Consider the following 23,516-nt stretch of genomic DNA (forward strand, 5'->3'; position numbering starts at 1 on the left):
ATATGTGTTTGTGATGTCCAGCATCTCCTCCTAAACCAGTGGGTCGGTTTGAACACATTCAGTACACATACTGTTTGCTATATGTAAATCAGCACTGCAGAGGTTAGAACCTCCAAGGTCGCACAGGGGATAGTGATAGAGGGGGAAAGGGAAGGAATGAAAACAGCGAGAGCTGTAGATGGATAGAAAGAGGGGTGGGAGTAAGAGATGGAGAGGCAGAGAGAGTGGGAAGGAGCTGATGCTCAGGTGTGGAGGAGGGTATGAGCAGAGATAGGGTGCAGATGCTCAAAGAGAGGTGAAAGAAATGGATGCTCAGAGAGTGGGGAAGGAGGAGATGCTCAAAGAGAAGGGAGAGGCGGAATTGGACACAGAGAGGGTAAGGAATACACAGAGACATTGAGAAGGAGGGGAGAGAAAGAGATATAGGCAGTAGGTGGAAGTTTGAGACAGAGGGGAGGGGGACAGGGAGATGGTCAATGAGGATATGGAGAACAAGGGTAGAGGACGAGATGGTCGCAGAGGGAGGGAGGATGTGATGGTCAGAGAACGAGATGGACACACGGAGGTTAAGAGGTAGACGTACAGAAACAGTGGAGGAGGAGAACATCACAAAGAAGGCAGTGAGATGGGTTGGTGGGGAAGGAGGAGGAAGCAGGTGGAAGACAGACAGAAATAGGGAGGAGGAGATCAGAGAGAGAGGAAGAGGGACAGGGAGGAAGAGTTGCACAGACAGAGGAGGCGAAGGAAATGACAGAGGAGGTGGAGATGGACGCAGTAGGGGGAAGGGAGGATGATGAAAGATGAGGAAGAGCAGAAGGCAGTCGAAGAAGAGGAAGGAGAAGGAGACAGCTGAAGATAGGAGGATAAATATGATCAGACGGGAGAGGAGGACACAGAGAAAGGGGAAGTAGTAGATGAACAGAGAGAAGGGTAGAAGGAGATGGACAGGGAGATGGAAGAAGATGGAACGAAAAAGGGAGGAAGAGGAGGTGGATGAGGTGAGAGTGCTGGAGGAGATGAAAGCAGTATATATGTTGTTTGTGTATCCTGGTGCATCCTTGGGTGAAGGGCTAGATTGCACACTGGGTTGACTGGGCACATTTACATACGGTACGATAAGGGATATACAAAAGCTTAAATTAACAATGTTTTTTTTAAACTCTATAATTTTCATTTTTCACAATGCAAAAATTCCCTTGCTATAAAAGAGGTAACATTGCAAAAAAGGAGATGCACACGGTAGACTGTGCACATATAGAAAAGATAGTGTGTCTTCAAGCTCTAATTTTACATCTACAATTTACATTTTTCACATATATTTTCAGGTATTTATAGTTTTATTTTTGAAAAATTTTGCATTACGTTATTTACATGTTTCGGATATTTACGATACAATCTGTCATCATCATTCTTCAAGTCATAGTGAGTCCATGAGTATGAAATGCTTATCATCTTTTGCCGAAAGTGCTACTTTGCATTGATTTATGGTCCACACTGTGTGCATTTTGATCTAATTATATACGGTACAGCTAACACTTATTATCTTTTAAGAAGCATTACCAATAATCGTCAGTGGTAAGTCTTTTGCTGACGAGTGTTTCACACTTCTACGCAATACGTATTGCAACTCAGTTTAGAGAGAGTACATTTTTGTTTCCATTCTATGAACTGAATAATAATATGTTCCGATAAGTCATCAAATTGCTTCTCTTTCTATAGACACTTCGGATATTATGAATGTTATTATTAGAGTAAGTCACAGTTTCAACCCACATACGAGCATCAGCTTTAACGACATAAATATTTGAAGTGTTTGTGCAGCATAACAGGCTAATCATGAATCTATGACAGATTTTAAATGTTTTTGGTCATCAACATATAAACATAAAGAAAATTTAAAGGGAGCGTCTTGGAAATGTCTAGCATAGACCTTCTTGCATTTATAGGTTTATCATCATCGGTATTAAGTCTACTTAAATCCATTACAATTAAATTTTCATTAAATATGAAACTGCAGTGGAAATTCAATTTTGCAGTGAGTGCAACATCTCCATGCTTACCTTCCCAAATTGTTACTAATTCCATAAAACTCATGTTTAGCACATATTGCATGGTTTTTATTAAAATACGCGTATTTAACTGTGATTGAATATCAGTTAAAATTTAGATATTTTCGGGTATCACTTTGTCGATAAATATTAAGTAATTATTTCCAACATTCATGTTGCTCGTTGCGTGTCGACAGTGTAATAAAGTTCTTACTACATCTGATAAGGTAGCAGTCGATCCACAACAAAACACGCCGTCCTAATGGAGTGTAGGATTAATGGCTTTCGTGCGTGACAACTGGCCTTTCAGAGGTATAATCATACCACCTCCGGTCCGTCTGCGGCATCAAAAATTGATGCTTCACAATAACAGTCTAAATGTATCCGCACTTCTCTTTTGTAATCAGAATTGTAGAGGTGTACACAGAATATTGAAACACAGCTCGGTTCGGTACGTTTCATCTACATCTACATGGATACTCTGCAAATCACATTCAAGTGCCTGGCAGAGGGTTCATTGAACAATCTTCACAAGTCTCTATTATTCCAATCTCGTATAGCGCGCGGAAAGAATGAACACTTATATCTTTCTGTACGAGCTTTGATTTCCCATATATTATCGTGGTGATGGTTCCTCCCTATCTAGGTCGGCGTCAACAAAATTTTCTCGCATTCGGAGGAGGAAGTTAGTGATCGGAATTTAGTGAGAAGTTTCCGCCGGAACGAAAAATGCCTTTTTTTTAACGATTTCCAGCCCAAATCCTGTATCTTTTCCGTGACACTCTCTCCCATATTTCGCGATAATACAAAACGTGCTGCCTGTCTTTGAACTTTTTCGATATACTCCGTCAGTCCTATCTGGTAAGGATCCCACACCGCACAGCAGTATTCTAAAAGACGACGGACAAGCGTAGTGTAGGCACTCTCCTTAGTAGGTCTGTTACATTTTCTAAGTGTCCTGCAAATAAAACGCAGTCTATGGTTAGCCTTCCCCACAACATTTTGTATGTGTTTCTTCCAATTTAAGTTGTTCGTAATTGTAATACCTAGGTTTTTAGTTGAATTTACGGCTTTTAGATTAAACTGATTTATCGTGTAACCGAAGTTTAACGAGATCCTTTTAGCACTCATGTGGATGACCTCACACTTTTCGTTATTCGGGGCCAACTGCGACTTTTCGCACCATTCAGATATCTTCTCTAAATCGTTTTTCAGTTTGTTTTGATCTTCTGATGACTTTATTAGTCGATAGACGACAGCGTCATCTGAAAACAACGGAAGACGGCTGCTCAGATTGTCTCCCAAATCGTTTATATAGATAAGGAACAGCAAAGGGCCTATAACACTACTTTGGGGAACTCCAGAAATAACTTCTGTTTTACTCGATGACTTTCCGTTGATTACTACGAACTGTGACCTCTCTGACAGGAAATCACAAATCCATCACATAACTGTGACGATATTCCATAAGCACGTAATTTCACTTCGAGCAGCTTGTGTGGTACAGTGTCAAAAGCCTTCCGGGAATCCAGAAATATGCAATCGATCTGAAATCCCTTGTCAATAGCACTCAACACTTCATGTAAATAAAGAGCTAGTTATGTTTCACAGGAACGATGTTTTCTTCACCCATGTTGACTGTGTGTGTCAATAGACCATTTTCTTCGAGGTAACTCATAATGTTCGAACACAATATATGCTCTAAAATCCTGCTGCATATCGACGTTAACGATATTGGCCTGTAATTTAGTGGATTACTATTACTACCTATCTTGAATAATGGTGTGACCTGTGCAACTTTTGAGTCTTTAGGTACGGATCTTTCATGGAGCGAACGGTTGTATATGATTATTAAGTATGGAGCTAATGCGTCAGCATACTCCGAAAGAAACCTAATTGGTATACAGTCTGGTCCAGAAGACTTGAATTTATTAAGTGATTTGAGTCGCTTCACTACTCAGAAGACATTTACTTCTACGTTACTTATGTTGGCAGCTGTTCCCGACTCGAATTCTGGAGTATTTACTTCGTCTTCTTTTGTGAAGGCGTTTCGGAAGGCTGTCTTTAGTAACTCTGCTTTGGGAGCACTGTCTTCGATAGTATCTCCATTGCTATCGCGCAGAGAAGGCATTGATTGTTTCTTGCCGCTAATATACTTCACATACGACCAGAATCTCTTTGAATTTTCTGCCAGGTTTCGAGACAAAGTTTCGTTGTGAAAACTTTTATAAGCATCTCGCATTGAAGTCCGCTCTAAATTTTGAGCTTTTGTAAATGATCGCCAATCTTGGGGATTTTGCGTCTGTTTAAATTTGGCATGTTTGTTTCGTTGTTTCTGCAACAGTGTTCCAACCCCTTTTGTGTACCAAAGAGGATCAGCTTCGTCGTTTGTTAAATTATTCGGTATAATTCTCTCAATTGCTGCCGATACTATTGTTTTGAATTTAAGCCACCTCCGGTCTACACTTACATTATTAACTTGGAACGAGTGAAGGTTGTCTCTTAGGAAGGCGTCAAGTGGATTTTTATCTGCCTCTTTGAATAGGTATATTTTTCGCTTATTTTTCGAAGATTTTGGGATTACAGTATTCAATCTCGCTACGACAACTCTGTGTTCACTAATCCCTGAATCTGTTTTGATTCTCGTTATTAACTCAGAATTATTTGTTGCTAAGAGGTCAAGTGTGTTTTCACAACCGTTTACTATTCGCGTGGTTCGCTTATTTTTCGAAGATTTTGGGATTACAGTATTCAGTCTCGCTACGACAACTCTGTGTTCACTAATCCCTGAATCTGTTTTGATTCTCGTTATTAACTCAGAATTATTTGTTGCTAAGAGGTCAAGTGTGTTTTCACAACCGTTTACTATTCGCGTGGGCTCATGAACTAACTGCTCGAAATAATTTTCAGAGAATCCCTTTAGCACGATTTCGGATAATATTTTAGGCGTACCTCCGGAATTAATAATGTATTTTCGCTAATTTTTCTCTAGTACACGAGCTGCTGTGTACGCATAACACAAATGTAGAGGCTGTAGAGAGGATTCAGGTAAATGAGGTATCACATAGAAGCTCATGTATTCTGATACGGTAGTGAGCATGTTATGAGATGTCCAATGTGCTGGAATTATTGTGAGAAAGTTACACTTTTGATAGTTTCAAATTTTACATCTGACTCAGAGAGGCCCTTCATGATATTTATATAGCCAGAATTAACAATTACAGAAATGAAGTTCATTACACGCAGTGTAATTAATCGGAGTCAAAACTCGAAACATGTGTAAGTCATATGAAAACTGATACAATGCATAAGCTCAATTACATACGTTTCAGTTACGTAGGTATTGCTTATTAGGATATAAAGGTATTTTTAAACGTCAGTTATTCTGACATGAAGAAAACTCGTTTTTCTGAAACCAACATGAATATAAAGTTAAATTTTAAACTTTAATTACATAAGGTGCCAAAAGTGCTTTACAGGTTTGACACTATAGTTAACAGCTATATTATAATTATATAATAACAAAAAGTTATGTAAAACATTAGTCTGTGACAGATTATAAATTATGTAACAGGCTAAATATTGCACTAACATGTATATTGTAACTTCCTGGCAGATTAAAACTGTGTGCCCGACCGAGACTCGAACTCGGGACCTTTGCCTTTCGCGGTCAAGTGCTCTACCAACTGAGCTACCGAAGCACGACTCACGCCCGGTACCCACAGCTTTACTTCTGCCAGTATCTCGTCTCCTACCTTCCAAACTTTACAGAAGCTCTCCTGCGAACCTTGCAGAACTAGCACTCCTGAAAGAAAGGATATTGCGGAGACACGGCTTAGCCACAGCCTGGGGATGTTTCCAGAATGAGATTTTCACTCTGCAGCGGAGTGTGCGCTGATATGAAACTTCCTGGAAGATTAAAACTGTGTGCCTGACCGAGACTCGAACTCGGGACCTTTGCCTTTCGCGGGCAAGTGCTCTACCAACTGAGCTACCGAAGCACGACTCACGCCCGGTACCCACAGCCTTACTTCTGCCAGTATCTCGTCTCCTACCTTCCAAACTTTACAGAAGCTCTCCTGCGAACCTTGCAGAACTAGCACTCCTGAAAGAAAGGATATTGCGGAGACATGGCTTAGCCACAGCCTGGGGATGTTTCCAGAATGAGATTTTCACTCTGCAGCGGAGTGTGCGCTGATATGAAACTTCCTGGAAGATTAAAACTGTGTGCCTGACCGAGACTCGAACTCGGGACCTTTGCCTTTCGCGGGCAAGTGCTCTACCAACCGAGCTACCGAAGCACGACTCACGCCCGGTACCCACAGCCTTACTTCTGCCAGTATCTCGTCTCCTACCTTCCAAACTTTACAGAAGCTCTCCTGCGAACCTTGCAGAACTAGCACTCCTGAAAGAAAGGATATTGCGGAGACATGGCTTAGCCACAGCCTGGGGATGTTTCCAGAATGAGATTTTCACTCTGCAGCGGAGTGTGCGCTGATATGAAACTTCCTGGAAGATTAAAACTGTGTGCCTGACCGAGACTCGAACTCGGGACCTTTGCCTTTCGCGGGCAAGTGCTCTACCAACCGAGCTACCGAAGCACGACTCACGCCCGGTACCCACAGCTTTACTTCTGCCAGTATCTCGTCTCCTACCTTCCAAACTTTACAGAAGCTCTCCTGCGAACCTTGCAGAACTAGCACTCCTGAAAGAAAGGATATTGCGGAGACATGGCTTAGCCACAGCCTGGGGATGTTTCCAGAATGAGATTTTCACTCTGCAGCGGAGTGTGCGCTGATATGAAACTTCCTGGAAGATTAAAACTGTGTGCCTGACCGAGACTCGAACTCGGGACCTTTGCCTTTCGCGGGCAAGTGCTCTACCAACTGAGCTACCGAAGCACGACTCACGCCCGGTACCCACAGCCTTACTTCTGCCAGTATCTCGTCTCCTACCTTCCAAACTTTACAGAAGCTCTCCTGCGAACCTTGCAGAACTAGCACTCCTGAAAGAAAGGATACTGCGGAGACACGGCTTAGCCACAGCCTGGGGATCAGCGCACACTCCGCTGCAGAGTGAAAATCTCATTCTGGAAACATCCCCAGGCTGTGGCTAAGCCGTGTCTCCGCAGTATTCTTTCTTTCAGGAGTGCTAGTTCTGCAAGGTTCGCAGGAGAGCTTCTGTAAAGTTTGGAAGGTAGGAGACGAGATACTGGCAGAAGTAAAGCTGTGGGTACCGGGCGTGAGTCGTGCTTCGGTAGCTCAGTTGGTAGAGCACTTGACCGCGAAAGGCAAAGGTCGCGAGTTCGAGTCTCGGTCGGGCACACAGTTTTAATCTGCCAGGAAGTTTCATATCAGCGCACACTCCGCTGCAGAGTGAAAATCTCATTCTGGAAACATCCCCAGGCTGTGGCTAAGTCGTGTCTCCGCAATATCCTTTCTTTCAGGAGTGCTTGTTCTGCAAGGTTCGCAGGAGAGCTTCTGTAAAGTTTGGAAGGTAGGAGACGAGATACTGGCAGAAGTAAAGCTGTGGGTACCGGGCGTGAGTCGTGCTTCGGTAGCTCAGTTGGTAGAGCACTTGACCGCGAAAGGCAAAGGTCGCGAGTTCGAGTCTCGGTCGGGCACACAGTTTTAATCTGCCAGGAAGTTTCATATCAGCGCACACTCCGCTGCAGTGTGAAAATCTCATTCTATGTATATTGTACCCAATTAATGAAATCTAAATGTCAAATGGCAATTCTCAGAAAGATAAGTGATATTCTTACTCTAGGACACAACCTCCTACCACAAGCATTGACAACTGGCATGGATTTGAACCGGCACTATGAACTCAACGTTGTGCGCACATCAATATTTGTTCGGATCGTACTGCTATAACACAAACAAAAGGAAACAATCTTGAATGACCTTCACCGAGTATTGGAGTCCACGGAGCCATTCTCTCGTAAGTGGGTTTGCATCGGCCTTTGGCAGCGGCTATCTCTTCTTGAACTAGTTGCCACTAGAACTAGCCGTAACGGTCACTTCCGCGTGGAATCTTTTCGGAAGTAACCGACTTAGCCCGCGCTAGAGCGTTGTGCTTCGTGCAGAGCCCAGCAGGAGAGAGAGAAGGAGAGAGAATCTGTGATGTGTAACAGGCACACGATTACTGTCTGTGTTTCCAGTCTGCCGTCTTGCTTTCTTGTTGGCTCATCCGTCACTGCCCTCCAGCTCGTTCCTAAAGCCGTCGGCACACGGACCGTGCATCCGAACGTTGAGCGTTGAGCGTGTCGAGTTTCCGACGTCATAGCGTGGAATAGCACGTTCGGGAGTGTTTCCGAACGTGCAGAGCAATATCCGGCATGTCAGAAGTCTGGCATTTCTGAAGTGGGCCAGCCATAGTCCTTATGTGCGTGAAACCGTGGAATGAGTTAGAACGTCAGCTTCACTCTAAACTCCAGCAAATCACATCATTCCCCCCTTCTATACATTCCTGGCATTGTCAGTCTGGAGGCTGTCTACAGTGTATGATAACTGAAGATTACCTCACTATTCAAGTTCGCTGAAAAGCGTTGTATTATACGAACGACTCTGTAGAAACCGATCATCGAATAAAATGTATTTTTAGCGACCTTGGCTTGGGAACTTCTCTTCAGTTACCATACTCGCCTCTCCTGTTTCGGATCTTGGGGGAAGAATGGGCCGCCATTTGTCCATAGACTTTCAGACACCTCACTCGAAGTGTCCCCAGCAGACTCAAAGCTATTATAAAGGTGTTTTGGTACATTTGACTAGATAATGTCCACACTGTATTAGCGAGTCTTCGTGTACGAGCAACAGATATTTATGTTCGACTTGTAGTGCATCTTTCTTCACGAGCACTTGTTAAACCTCAAGTACTGTCTGTCTACTTCTGTCAGCGACTGAGTGACAGGTGACCGTACAGTCGAAGTTTCCTTGTAAACAGAGAACATTATATGGCCTTTATTATTGTAAAAGCACTCAATGTAGATAGATCACCATAGATGAGATCTACGTGAGGTAAAACATTTTTAACGTGGACGCGAAAACGCGAGTAAAGATAACTTTATGAAAATTGGGAAAAGATTTGTAAAACGATTGAACATTTTAAAGTGTGTAGTAGTGATATCACATGTAGTATTGGAATTGTTATTTCAAATCGTATCGTGGCTTAACAGCATTTTCATTCTCAACTAAAACTACTCACCGATATTATCAGTATCATTTCTCTCGTAGCTTACTCTTCGCTTCTGAATTATTTTCGTGGTGACATACACGTATGAGAATTTTTCAGTATCAATGTAAGTCTTGTTTAACAATTAAGTTTTTGAAGATATCCACCATATTCATTGCCCGTTGTCTGACGACCAAGACTAATTTTTGAAATATCAAATATAAAGAAGTGCGGGACGGGGATGAACAATAAGGAAACTAAAGACCCCCAACCCCCCCCCCCCTCCCTCTCATCATCCGAATTGAAGGAGAAAATATATATTGATGCCGTCACCCCCACTTCCTTAGGAATCAAAGTTTCGATCTTGCGTTTTATTTTCCATGTTTTCTTCATATTACTGATCAAGATAAATGTCACTTACTTTATGCTTTCTCGCAGTTATTTCTTCATATAAAATCTAACCCACTTTTTTCTCAATATGCTTGGGGTGACAGTTATTTCAAACAGCTTTGATCTATTTGTGCTCACTTCGATTGTGTATTTCATCAATGTTCAAATCTATAGTAACAGTTGCAGGACTCACATCAGGTGGTTCATTTTTTAAGAGTAACACAGCCACATTTGCACTGATGCACCCTTCACTTAACCATCACTAACACTATACGAATTTTCATTGGCGATAATACAAAAAAAGTATTTGATGACTGTGTGGAACTGAAGTTTATCCATTTGGACGAATCAGTCTCAAGACCTTTCAGCAAGTGTAACTGATTCTTGGCTTGCGTATTTTATACTATGTACCGAGATAATAAAAAAAGTATTGATATCTACTTTATATCTAGGTAATGTCAAGACCTTCTGACATTTTTTTCGTAGACAATGTATGTCGACATTACATATCCTTGGAATCACTTGGCGAAAACTGCTTGCGACTTACTAGGAACTAATTCCAGTGGAGGTATCTAGGGTGATAAAAAACTTTGCATTTGAGTATGTTGCTGCTGCATCTACGCAACGTAGCGTGACTGCGATGCATGTATATATGCACCGATATGTATGGTGCGCACAAAATGCCTTGGCCGCTAAATGCGCAGTCAGCTGGGGAAGCGTGGGGAGAACAGCAGCGATAAGCAGTAAGGAGTTACTCGGAGCGCTGTAGGAGAAACACTGAACGCAATGGGGGGCGGGGGGCGGGGGGTAGTGCCATTCTAAATTGAAGCATGTGTCCACATTTTTTGTAAATATTAAGTCTGGCGCCCGCACTTGCATGGCGACCATTCAAAAAGTCGTACTGTCAACTCTGCTTTAGTTAGTTTTCCAGGGTTCTACAATATATTTCAGGTTCCATGAACAGCTTGGTGGTGAAGTAGGCGAATATCAAGAAAGCTTTCGTCCAGGACGAAGCCGTCATGATCAAATTATTAGTCTCAAATGGATAATGAAACATCAAAGGGTCATGAACAAGAGGCTAGTGATCACCTTTGTCGATTTTAAGAAAGCCTATGATAGTATCCATCATGATTCTCTACTGTCAATTCTTAAAGCATTTGGTTTGCAACAGAAACTTGTCAACCTCGTTTCAGTCACCCTTCGAAACACCTAAGCTAGAGTAAGGTTCCGAAATGAACTCTCTGAACCTTGTGAGGTTCATACTGGCCTTCGACAAGGTGATGGATGGTCTCCATTATTGTTCAGTTGTGTGCTGCAGAAAATCATGCGTGAATGTAACAAGATATGCACACAATCTGTCAAAATTGGAAGAGAGATTCGATTTAACTGCCTTGAATTTGGAGATAATTTGGCGCTGTTAGCAAACAATATTGATGAAGCAAAGGCTCAGATAGAACAACTAGAACGATTAGCGGCAAAGGTTGGATTGCAAATTTCGTTTGAGAAAACACAAATGATGCAAGCTTCTCACTTGACACATCCCATATCATACTCCACTATGATCAAAAAATTAAAGCAGTAAAAAAGTCTAAATATCTTGGTGAAATTATTACCTGGAATACTAATGAAAGGTCATCAATAGATAGTAGAACATCAAAACTACAGCGAAGCGCAGAGAACCACATGGCGAACCTACGGAAAACGATCTCTCTCAATAAATGCTAAATTTCGACATTACTTCTCCGTCATTAAACCGGAAGCAATATATGCAAGTGAAACACTATTCAAACTAAATACTCAAGCATCAACTGACATATTGCAGAAAGTTGATAGAAGAATACTCTGAACAATTATCAGTGAAATAACATCAAGTTAATGGGCAGTGGAGACTTTTGCCCAATTCAGTAGTGTATCAAGAAAGTGAATCCATTATTGATACAACGCGGAAAAGAGGGATTGCATTTTTCGACCACATGTCTCGTCTACCAAATACTAGATTCCTGAAGCAACTTTTTGACTACTTCTGGCACTGTAAAACCAAAAATATCTGGTTCAAAGACGTATAAAGTGATCTGGATGAATTGAACATCACTACACGCCAAATTCAACACAGAGAAGAGAAAATGCTTCTGAAGAACAAATACACACGACTGACATTCAGACCATCAGAACAGAAGAAGTCTGTCATAACTGTAGAAGAACGGTCAGCCAAATCTCAGCGAATGAAGAAATTCTGGGTAAGGAAGAAAATGCTGACTGCTAAGACCTAAACTTAATCATTGTAGACTCTGTTGTATTGTGTTTGATTTAGATGGGCGTAAACTACGTAAATAATAAATAAATAATAGGGTCACATTTCATACCTACACAAATCATTGTTTTGCAACTGAAATTTATGTATAAATAACAGTGTATCATCTTATTATCGTTTTTAAAATAAGTACACGTGTATATATGGATAAAAATAACTTCTTTACAGTTGGAAATTTTTATACATTTCTCAACTGTGTTTACAAAAGTGCGGTGAGACGAGAAGTGTGCAAATGTATATAACTGTATCTACACACACTGTGCTTAAAAACTATGTAACCACTACTGGAAACAGCATGCAGTTTTTCCATTTTGTCCTATTTTTGTAGACAACGTAGTCAGAACGTGCCAGTTTGTAATAAACCTATATACTCTTTACAGGAAGAGTAGTATCCTAAATTCGAAAAATGATGTAGACTGCTAAAGCAACTGAGGAGGAGCTGACAGGTCTCGACATGCATCGTATATTTGAAGTAAAAATTGTGATTTATGAGTGAAGATCGTTTTGTAAAGATATTGAAAAATAAATGATAATTGAAAAAAATATCTACGCTTTGAATCTTTAACATTACTTGAGGGAAGCTAATAGCAATTGTGTTAGTCCATTAGCTGTAAATAAGAAATCCGTTTTATGTGAAGAAGAAACAGCTATAAAACGTAGTAATACATATACAACGCCGGCCAAGAAGAAAATCAAGAAGTAAATAAATATTCTGAAGCGTAACTGCGTGAAATAAATAGTTCGTTGTTCATGTATGAATTTCATATAGAATTCAATGATCTTGGAATATGTTCCAAAATATATGGTATGAAGTAATTCTGATTTTTTATCTAAACATAGATACAGTAAAAACCCACAAATGTATTCTTCCGCCTTTGAGGTGCTCATGAACTTTTGATAATTGTAAACAGAGCTAGTAGATAGATACTAAACACTAGAAAACCGAAAATTGCGTCGAATTTCAATCAAAATTGCTTGTAGTTGCCATAACACATTTTCAAGACGCAAGTTACTCTTGTTTCGATACAACGAAATCAGCTGCCGAAATGTTTGACACTAAATAATTACTAACACATATGCAACTGCATTACTCTTCCGAATTAAGAGTAAGTCGACTAATCATTGAATGTAGAAGTGTGGTTCAGAAAATAAATTTGAAACATACACAACATATACGTACATAGGAACATTTGCAGATAAACCACAGGTTAACTAAAACATGCATCTCTCTGAAACTGTTGGCAGAAATAAAATTACTGTGATGGGATTCATAATTCAGTATCGTGCGTATGATTTGCTTACGCTGTACGACTTCAGTGTAAGTGAACAACATCGAACTTACAAGGGGAGGCCGCCAATTGTGAAATTCAGATTCAATTCATACTGCGCATAATAAAAGCTCTTGGCCAGAGGTGTAATGTGGTAAAGCACCAAGATGCACTTCTCAGCCGTTGTCGAGAAAATCGACAGTTAAAATAAACCGTTGCTCTGAAATACTCTCTACGATTAATAATTTTCGACAGCGTCGTGGCGCAGCGGTAAGCGCTCGGGTTCGTAATCCGAAGGTCGCCGGATCGAATCTCGCACCATGCAACTTTTTTTTTTTAGTATTTGTTTTTTGTAATTAAAATGTGTACACACACATACACACACTATATATATATATATATATATATATATATATATATATATATATATAATTCCCGGCAATCAGTTGCAACAATTATGCATATAATAATTTGTTGAAAGTCGTTTGTCGTGGAAAAACTGGCGACTTCGAACATCATTATGTTTTCCGCAAACAAAGTTGTATTTCACAAATATTATTGCCTTCATAATGTTAACCACGTGTAGTTAACGGAAGATGTAGAAACGATATTCCGAAACGAATACGTATAGCGTAAGTCAAACGTTCGAATTAGAATAGAATTTTCTGTGGCAGGTATGAAATATAAACTCCGTTACTCGCTCGTTACACTTGAAGGACAGATGTTGAATGGGCCGAAACGAGCCGCCGCATAACAGCGTAGTTGCCTGACAACTCCGAAAGAAGGTAGATGCGGTCCCTAGCGCAACTTATAACATCGTCGAAAATCAGTGCGGTCGTGAGAGCTTTGGTACACCCTGTTAAACAAGCGGAAAAATTGAGGCGGTACAATTAGAGAGCGATCCGCCCTCACCAACATGCATAAGCAATTCATTAATAGTTTATATATATATATATATATATATATATATATATATATATATATATATATATATTACAATAATCTAATAATAAAAAAAGTTGCATGGCGCGAGATTCGATCCGGCGACCTTCGGATTACGAACCCGAGCGCTTACCGCTGCGTCACGACGCTGTAGAAAACTTATTCATCGTAGAGAGTATTTCATGGCAACGGTTTCTTTTAACTGTCGATCTTCTCGACAACGGCTGAGATGTGCATCTTGGTGCTTTGCCACATTATGTTAGATGTAGTTGGTTATTCTGCAATTATTTATGTCAATCTGCGTGACAGATGCAATAAAATTTTCTATTAATTCATAGGAAAAGTACTACAGAAACAATTTTCAATTTTTATTCTATTTTTCGTTCCTTATACGAGATGACAGGACTGGTACACTGGAAATACGGGAAACGGGTTTTTAGTTCGGAATGTCATCTTGCTGATAACTAGCAAAACCTTCCCTAAAACCTTGTTTGTAATTGATGGACTGGAACGTTCTTCGTTCGTTCCAAGAACAATGTTGTAAACTATCCCAGACGAAAATTAGAATTCTGTGTTTTCCGCTTATGCACAAAAGACTGTTAAAAATTAAAAATGTGTGCGTAAGACGTAAATATTTCACGAGTGAGAAATCCAGCGAAGCTCTCACTGAATGTCAAATTAACTGCATATTGCCACTTCTCGATTTAGCTTTGGCGCTACCTCCATATATCTTCAATATAGTTATTTATATTACGCACACAGTCACAATTGTTATAGTTCGATAGTTTCATACAGTCTACGTCTCTCTGTTCTCACGTTAGTGCAGTCAAATAGTCACGCGTACATCCGTTATCCGTTGTTGGTACCAGAAATATTGCTCTTCGTATATCTTTCGATGATGAATGGAGGGTAGCTTATTTTATTGCTTTGTACAGATGGCGGAGTTCGACTGTCAATTTACTGGTCGTTGCTGCATAAAATGTTTACAGTCCCGGCAATACGTTGACTTCAGTAAACTTCACTGAAATTTTTACCTTCCAAAAACACAACGGAACGCCATTATATAGTTCCTGCAAAATACTAAATCATTTATGCTTTGAAACCCTATGAAAGCTGGTGGTTTTCTTTCATGAATCTTTCAGTCCAACTGTTCTCTTCAGCATTAGCGCTCGCGTTATTAAATAAGTTTGTTTCGATTAATGAGATAAATGGCAACTTCTGCAACATAACACTTTGAAAATTAGATACACCTTGCTTCACAAAACGAATATGAAAATAAATTGCTCACATATTCTCCAACCAAAATTACCGATTTTCAGAACTGATATTTCCGAACGGTATTTATAGCACTGTGACAATGGAACCAGCGTCAACCTCTTGCCTCAGTCGCATGTTTCACCTTGTGCATTCAGCTGCATCTCTCAGGTCATGAATTTAACAAATATTATTAACAACTTAAATTTTGTTATTTACAATCTTCTTTACTACAGTTCACATCGTACGTTGACATATGAATTAGTAAAACATATCAAAATATGAGGTGTGTCAGAAAACGGGCCGATTTGGATAGAATGAAACAGGCAGAGGATTACATTGTAAAATATTTTCAGTCGCAATAACGAAACCCTTGTGTATTACCATTTTAAGGGATGTTCGTTTTTTTGGAAATAATGTCTTGTAGGTGACTGCCATTGTTACGTTGACAGACAAAGTGTTATGTAAATCTTTCTATGCACTTTCGATCATCTGTTTAGCAAAGTTTCTGGTTTCTTCTCGAATGATGCCTCAATTCCGCAATTGTGGGGGCTTCTAGCATACACCATGTGCTTCCGGAATAATAAAAGGAAGATCTGGGAGGCATTCCTTGGAATGAAGTGGCTACCATATATTCTGCACACTGCTGCCATTGAAAGTTGAACACAATGAGACGTAGCAGCATCTCACTGAAACCAGTACTCAGTTGCAGGAAACTGTTCAATTTCCGGTCCAAGGAATGTCTCAAACACGGCACCATACCGCTGAGATGTGACTGGTTGCTCGTCCATGATCATCCAAAAAAGGCCGGTTATGCCCAATGAAATTCAGTACACCACACTATCACTTTCTGGCTATGCAAGGGGCGTGGTGGAGTTCGTGATGATTATCTTCACACCAGTAGCAGCAGTTTTATCTGTTGACGTAACCGCTGAGATGAAAATGAGCCTTGTCATTAAACCAAAGCAAATTTAAGAAGACTTCAGTAGGCCTAACTATAGTCAACACTTCAACAGGGTCATTCACTTATCATAACCTGTTTCATTTAACTGTTACACAACCAGTATCTTGTATGATCGCAACTTTAGATCATTTAAGTAAAATTCCTTAACCACTTCAACTGGACAATCCCAATACCGCCGCTATTTGTTTCACGAAACGCTTTGTTCTGTTGGATACACATTCTGTACTCCCTGTATTCGTTCCTGCGAGCTACACCTTCTGGGCCTTCCTGGGGATTTCAGCTTAAGTGCACTTCCTGTGGCTTCAGAGTTTTTCACCCATAACCTGAATGCATGTACCGAAGGTAGAGGAGGGTTGCGTCTAAGGTTAAAATGACGATGGCATTGCCGTCTAGCAGCAGCAACAGTCACCGTTTTTGTAAAATGCCTTCACAGCTACAGCATGTTGAGGCCCGCTCCCGAACTCCACCTCAGCAAATGGCGTACATATCTGAAATATACTACATACTGACAATAATACCAATCCTCTTTTAGAGAATAAATAAAAGAGCCCATTTTCCTGTCACACCCTGTATTTATGGCAATATGAAACAAAACAAGTCTTCAGAAGTCGATAATTATTTGAACTGATATGAATAAGCTATGAAATGAAATGAGTAACAAATTTCCAGAAGAGATTTATTATCACATCACATTAACAAAGAAGGCATTATAACACCACAACATAGAGGCTCTTCGCGAATGTTCGTAGTAAGTCCTTTCGGTATTTTGTGCAAAATTTCTAACGTAGTTTCAGTTTTCTCGGCTTCGTGGTGTTAAGTTTCCAGATGTAAATAGAAGCTTGACAGAAACTATCACTGTGCTTTAAATCTGGTGTTAAAATATGGTCCGGTTTTGCCAATGTAGAAAGCGTTGCGATCGTCGCAGCTGATTTTGTATATTCAAGAAGTGGCATATTCTGAGATTTTGGTTATGCTTGAACTTAGTTTCGGTATAGGATTGTTAACTGTACAATGTAAATGAAAACAAGAACAACTTTTATCGTTACAGTAAGCAACGAAAACGAGAAGAATTTGGCGAAAAGTAAACCCTCAGTTGTTTTAAGGGCGTAGCTTCACTTTGGAATGTAATTTAAAAAATTTTCAAGAAATGATCCTTTATCATCATAGTAAACAACGAATACAAGAAGAAATTGTCAAAAAGAAACAATCAGTTGTTTTAAGCAGATGGTTTGCCATTGGAACGACTAGGACATGCAGTTTTCAATCAACCATCATTTAGTGTGATACATTGGGAAGCAAATTCGCAGACAAATTCCTAGACAAAATCTCCCATCTCGAAACGTCCGTGAATATATAATGCCTGAAATACATTACAGTTCTAACTATGAGAAAAACCTTGGGTAAAATGTAATAAATTTTGATTCACAACAACATACTGTCCCAGTAATTTCATTTATAAACCACTTACACAAGCAGTTGTACAAACTCAAATTTGCGTTACAATAATTTCAGATGGCCTCCTCCATATCATCACTACAAAAGAAGAACGTTTTGTCACTATCTCCTACAATCACGTAGCACACTCTCTGCGTCGAGTTTTGCTTTTTATGCTATAAATGACAGCTAAGGTTGAAACTTCTTTGTTTAATTCTGAAACTGCTGAGTGAAACTGACGTCCTGTCACTTTGCTTGTTTTTATCTTTTGAACACTGATCTACAGAATTTTCCCTAACAAATACAGCTCAAACTTATTCCTTTATGACCCACAGTGTACAAGGATAACGCAATCTGACTATTAATCAACACAAAGGAATAGCCCTGAAGTAGAAGAAATCCTGACAATAACCCATACATTCCATAAGGTACTTACTTACAGAAAATCTTCATGACACGAACTACAGTAAATACAGCAAGTATACAGCACGCTAAATGAGAGGATTCTAACTACTGTAGACTCTAACTACTAACAGGCACGTGGTCAACAAAGGAAAGATTGTGTTGCAGAGAAAAGAATGTATTTAGCAGATTTTACCTTAATAGTGTGACATCCAGTTCCAAAGATTACATAACCGTCCCTGGCATTCAGTTCCAAAAATTATGTTATCCTCTATAATTCCATTACCCACATTTTACAATCCTTGTCCATCCAATATTAAATCTGCTTGGCGGACACCTGTCCAGACCGTCCCCTCGCGCTAACACTCTCACCTCCATCACAGCTAATTATTAACCTCTGACTGCGAGTCCTTCCAGCTACAGTGTCTCTGACATAGTGCGCACAGCGCTGTCAGTGATATTAATACACCCTAAAGCGCTGACAACATACAAACATGTAAACAGGCTACTTACAAAGCGCATTACATTCAAAGTAACATCTCAGTGTACCACTAGATGCCTTTGTCTTGCCACAGCATCTGTGACTTCATGCTGAAGGCACTGATACTTAAAAACTTAATAAAATGATGGTTTCAGGCCGAAACCACTGGTACTTTAAGGCTTAATTCCTTCATTCGCATCACATTTTAACTAAATAATGGTTATTCCCTGTCTACGTCGGTTGCTAACTACTGGTTATCTACCCTAGCCTTCATGATGGATTTATTAACTTTAATAAGCATCGTCCTTAAGATGACGTCATGTCCTGAAGGGTCGCGATTTTGCCTGTTTTCGTAAGAAGTAGTTCTTCGGGTGCTCGGAAGGGCCTATAAAACGTTTAACCCGCAGTTTGTGGAGCGCGTAGTTCATTCCAGGAAGTTGCTCTGTGACGTTTTAGGGCGTTTTTCGTTACATGGCTTGGGCGCACACATTCAAGTTCTCGTGAACATAAACCAGAATGTTTGTTTCGACGCGCTAACCTTTTTCTACGTGTTTATGATCAGTGTGCTTTGGACACAACCGTTTCCGAAGACAACAACAGGTACGCCTATGATCTTGACTCGCCAAACCAGCCGGACTTTATTCTTAGTAAATGTCTAAAACTTCTATTTACAACAGCAGGTGAAACGTAGCAGTAAATATCTGCACCACAGTTTGGTGAGAAGGACGTGGCAAAAGCTTTTAGCAGAAATTGGGAAATTTTTTTATTTACAGTGTAACTATTGCAACATTTTAAAATACTCACCATGAGCAATCGTACATTTGTCCATCTTTTGAAATCACTTCTAAAATATCTCTGTCCAGGCTTCATTAAGGAAGCCACTGAGAGCACTGTTGTATGGTGCAATAGCCTCTTCATCGGATGGAAAACACTGCCCACGATTTTTTCCTTCGTCTTTTGCAACAGGAAGAAGACACGCGGAGCCAGTTCAGGTGAAAAGGGGGGTGCGGCAACACTCACATTTTTTCGCCTAGCTAAAAGGTCCATTATTGTGTGTGCTGAGGCATTGTTGTGATTTAGAAGAAGGTGCTCACTCTTCAATTTTGGACGCCCTCGTCTCCATGTGACGATGACTTTCGGCAGCCAGTCAGTCACACAGCACTCAGCGTTTAGTGCGACATGTGTCCAAGGTCACAGAGGTGGAACGAACCGTCTTAGTAAAGAAAGTAGCCACCATCTTCTTTGCAGAGCTTTAACTTCCCTGAACTTTTGTAGGTAGTTCGTCACCTGGAAAGCACCGTACTGAATACTGCCTCTTCACTCCGACGTCTCAAAGGTAAATCCGCGTTTCTTCACCTGTTGCGATACTGAGAGTGCCTTTGGGCCGCCCTTTGTCGAATTTTTCAAGCATAAAACGAGATGAATCCATTCTTACGTGTTTATGGGCTTCTGTCAGGGAATGTGGCACCCAATGGATCCAGTTCTTGTTTAGGCATAAGTGATCATGAACGCTAGTCTGCGTCGTAGTCGACCCAAATATGAGACGAGGATCATCTTCGATCATATTCCTCACAACATGAATTTTTTCTTGGTCAATTGCCATTGCTGGGCGACCGGAACGATGTGCATTTTCAAGAGACTCCCTGAAAATCGGTGAAATTGGTGACCCTACAAGGGCATTTTCTGCATTTAGCAATCACACTTTATGCACACATGACCACTAACTCCAGAATGTCCGGCCCAACATGCAGGAGGTGGCAGTCGTCTGTGCATGAAGTGTGGTTGCTTGTGTGTATGAATGGCCGAAATCTTTACTTCAGTGTATTTTAGCTGTGCCTGTCAGCTACTTAACATGTCTTCCTTACACTAAGTAGCAATCTTTCTTTTCCTACATTGTGGACATCCTTACCTAGAGTTTCTATTGTTTAACTTTTTTCTGTACTCATTGCACGAAAACCGCCCCTTGACAGATGCATCTAGGACTGTGTCTGACTCAGCACAACCTGTGCCGTCACCCATCATTCGCAGCATGGTTTGAAATCCAGTAGTGGGGGAATTCCCGCGCGCACGCTCCTGAGGTCGAAAAACAACGCTCTTTCAGAATGAAATAATCCCTCACTCGCCACGCTTCTCGTTTGAGGCCTGATAAAAACATTCGGGTCAGCCAACGTTGCATTTAATCAGCAATCAGTGGCATAGATCACGGTTAGGGGTAGCGATACAGATACCGTCTCCTGGGAGTGAATAGGTTTTAGACCGGTGTGCTTTCTTTCTCAGCAATGCGATAAGCGTCGTTGCGTGCATGTGTTGGTACTACAACCGCCAAATTTAGATGTGGTACTCAGATTGTGTGATTATTTAAGGGGTCAGTGCCTGGTTTTGATAACACGGGAATACGATGTGTGTTGACAGGAGGGAGAACATCGGTCGCGGAGGCGGAGGCGGCGGGGGCGGCGCCATGAACTGCTCGGATATCGCGGCCGCCGCCCTCCCCAGCCACGCCAACACCAGCCCCAACGCCTGTCTGGAGCTCAACATCCGCGCCGTCAATGGCTCCGACGAAGGTGAGTGACATTTCCCTCCTCATGATCTCGCATTTTCAGTCGACTCCATTAAGGCGTCAGGGCGTAAGTCTGTAAGGACACTGCATAGAGTGGCTTTCTAGCTGTAATCCTGGTGGAAGTAGACACTCATTGGAACACGGACAAGAAAGGACTGATTTAACTGTCGAATGTGGATGCTGGTTTCTACCGTCCCCTTGATTGCATTCAAGAGCACAACGTATACAGGGTGTCACAAACATGTACTTTCAATATTATATGGACGATATGGCAGCCTAAACAGACAAGGGGAGTCACGGCGTTTGGACCACAGATTTACTTCAAAGGTTGTCTGCCTTTAATAAGTCATTAAATCAAAATAACGTGCAAGTAGTAAGGTGCACTATTCTGACGATTCCGAGAAAATCGCAAGAGAAGTTTGACGCGTCTGTTGTGTATCTGTGCGAAGGTAGCGCCTGTTACAGCTCATGCTGATCAAGTGGTTACCGTTCGAGCTTCGTAAGACGACTGTGTATGAGACGACGGTTGGACTCCAACTTAATTCTGACTGTATATTTTTTTTCATCGATGCTCATATTATTTAATTTATGTGACATTTAAGATGTAGTATAGTTAAAAGAAACTACTTGTATTTACATGAAGTAGTAGTGAATTTCTGTTTGACTACTTACTGTTTTCAATTAATTTTATTATTAGAACAAATATATTTATAACTGTCGACAAGTAAATGAAGAAACGCATAGACGTCTCTTGATAATGTATGCCTGTCGTGATTTGCGAAATCCCTTACAGTTGCAATCTGGTAAGGTGCCCGGAAGTACTTTGCAAAAAAATGTTCACATGTTTTTAAATCTTATGGGACTTAACTGCTGAGGTCATCAGTCCCGAAGCTTACACACTACTTAACGTAAATTATCCTAAAGAAAAACACACACACCCATGCCCGAGAGAGGACTCGGACCTCCGCCGGGACCAGCCGCACAGTCCATGACTGCAGCGCCTTAGACCGCTCGGCTAACTACTTTGCACCTCAACGCTTCGAGCTGTAGAAACAGAGGCAGAACCCATTTGTTAGTTAACCTGCTTATCTGCGAGACGTTGCTTACGTAGCAAAACAGAATAGTGTTCGTGCAAATTTTTTGAACATCACAGAATTTACACTTGCAGTACAAAAATGAAGGTGACCACAATGACTTCTCGGGGCTGGTACCTTCGCACAGATACACCAGTTACATAACAGACGCGTGAAATATCTCTTGCGATTTTCTCGGAATTGGAGAGTAGTGCACCTTACTACTTGCACATTACATCGTTTTAATGGCCTACTAAATGTGTGCAAAGTTTGAAGCCAGCCCTTGATCCCAACGTTGTCGCTTCTCATTGTGAATATTCTGAGACACAAGTTGCATGGCCGGAAATTCATATTTGTGAACTGAGGTATTCACGCGTTTCGACATCTTACGTTCACAACATACAACTACCTGCCGCATCACCACTGGTGAAGTTCTTCTGATAAAACAATACACAATATATGACATGTGCTGGTTAAAATTTACCACCCTTCAGTTGTCATGATGAGTTCACGAAGGTGGAGCACAACTCGTTACAACAACTTACAGACGTGTGTTTAATAAAGGGAGTAGCCTGAGGCAGTGAGCGGAAAGACGCGCCAATGTAGAGAGATAAGTTTCGCCACAAGTGTCATCCGAAGTGGAAGAAATGTTGCACCATGCTTAGGAACTTAAGAGAAACTGGGTTGGTCAAGCTACAGAGAGCTGACAAAGGGTGCCAACAAAGAATTGTTGAAGGAGCAGAACTTTAGAAGATAGAGTTGTATCGTGTGGAGGGAAGATTTTAAAATATTTGTCGGCCACCTCGCGTGTACACTTTGAAGAATACATTGTGCAGTAACGATTGCGCTAACAGTTCAAACCGAGGTTTGGGTGGTTTTGAATTCAGATGAACAGTGTTCATTTCTGCCAACAGATTATCCAGCGCAGAAATTCATAGTGTTTGTATTGTTCACGGACGAGGACTCTTTTAACCGTGATAGTGTACTCAACAGTTTCAATATCCATGTTTGCTGTCATTTAAATTCGCCGGCCATTCTCGTCTTAAATAACCGACATGTGTTATGTATCAGCGTGCGGGATGTAAAGGTACAATGGCATGTAATACAGTTTTATGGTATACATAACCTGATGTTCATTCGAGATAAGTTGTCACATTTGTTGGAAGACTGCACTTATTGTCCACGAAAGGTTCTGTGCACAGTTACACCTTAATAT

The 23,516-nt window shown here is 40.9% G+C and overlaps 1 protein-coding gene across 2 annotated transcripts in view; it reads left to right on the forward strand.

The window, feature by feature from the left end:
- Positions 1 to 23,516, forward strand: part of LOC126203145 (prolactin-releasing peptide receptor-like) — a 918,861-nt gene that overhangs the window by 462,792 nt on the left and 432,553 nt on the right. Inside the window, exon 2 of one of the 2 annotated variants that reach the window (XM_049937389.1) lies at positions 21,080 to 21,231. In XM_049937389.1, coding sequence (XP_049793346.1) covers positions 21,126 to 21,231 — 106 coding nt within the window. In that variant the 5' untranslated portion in view covers positions 21,080 to 21,125. Of the gene's footprint in view, positions 1 to 21,079; positions 21,232 to 23,516 lie in introns of those variants that run through there. The other variant, XM_049937390.1, reaches the window with a different exon arrangement.

This window comes from Schistocerca nitens, chromosome 9 (assembly GCF_023898315.1).
Source record: "Schistocerca nitens isolate TAMUIC-IGC-003100 chromosome 9, iqSchNite1.1, whole genome shotgun sequence".
Classification (NCBI taxonomy): domain Eukaryota; kingdom Metazoa; phylum Arthropoda; class Insecta; order Orthoptera; family Acrididae; genus Schistocerca; species Schistocerca nitens.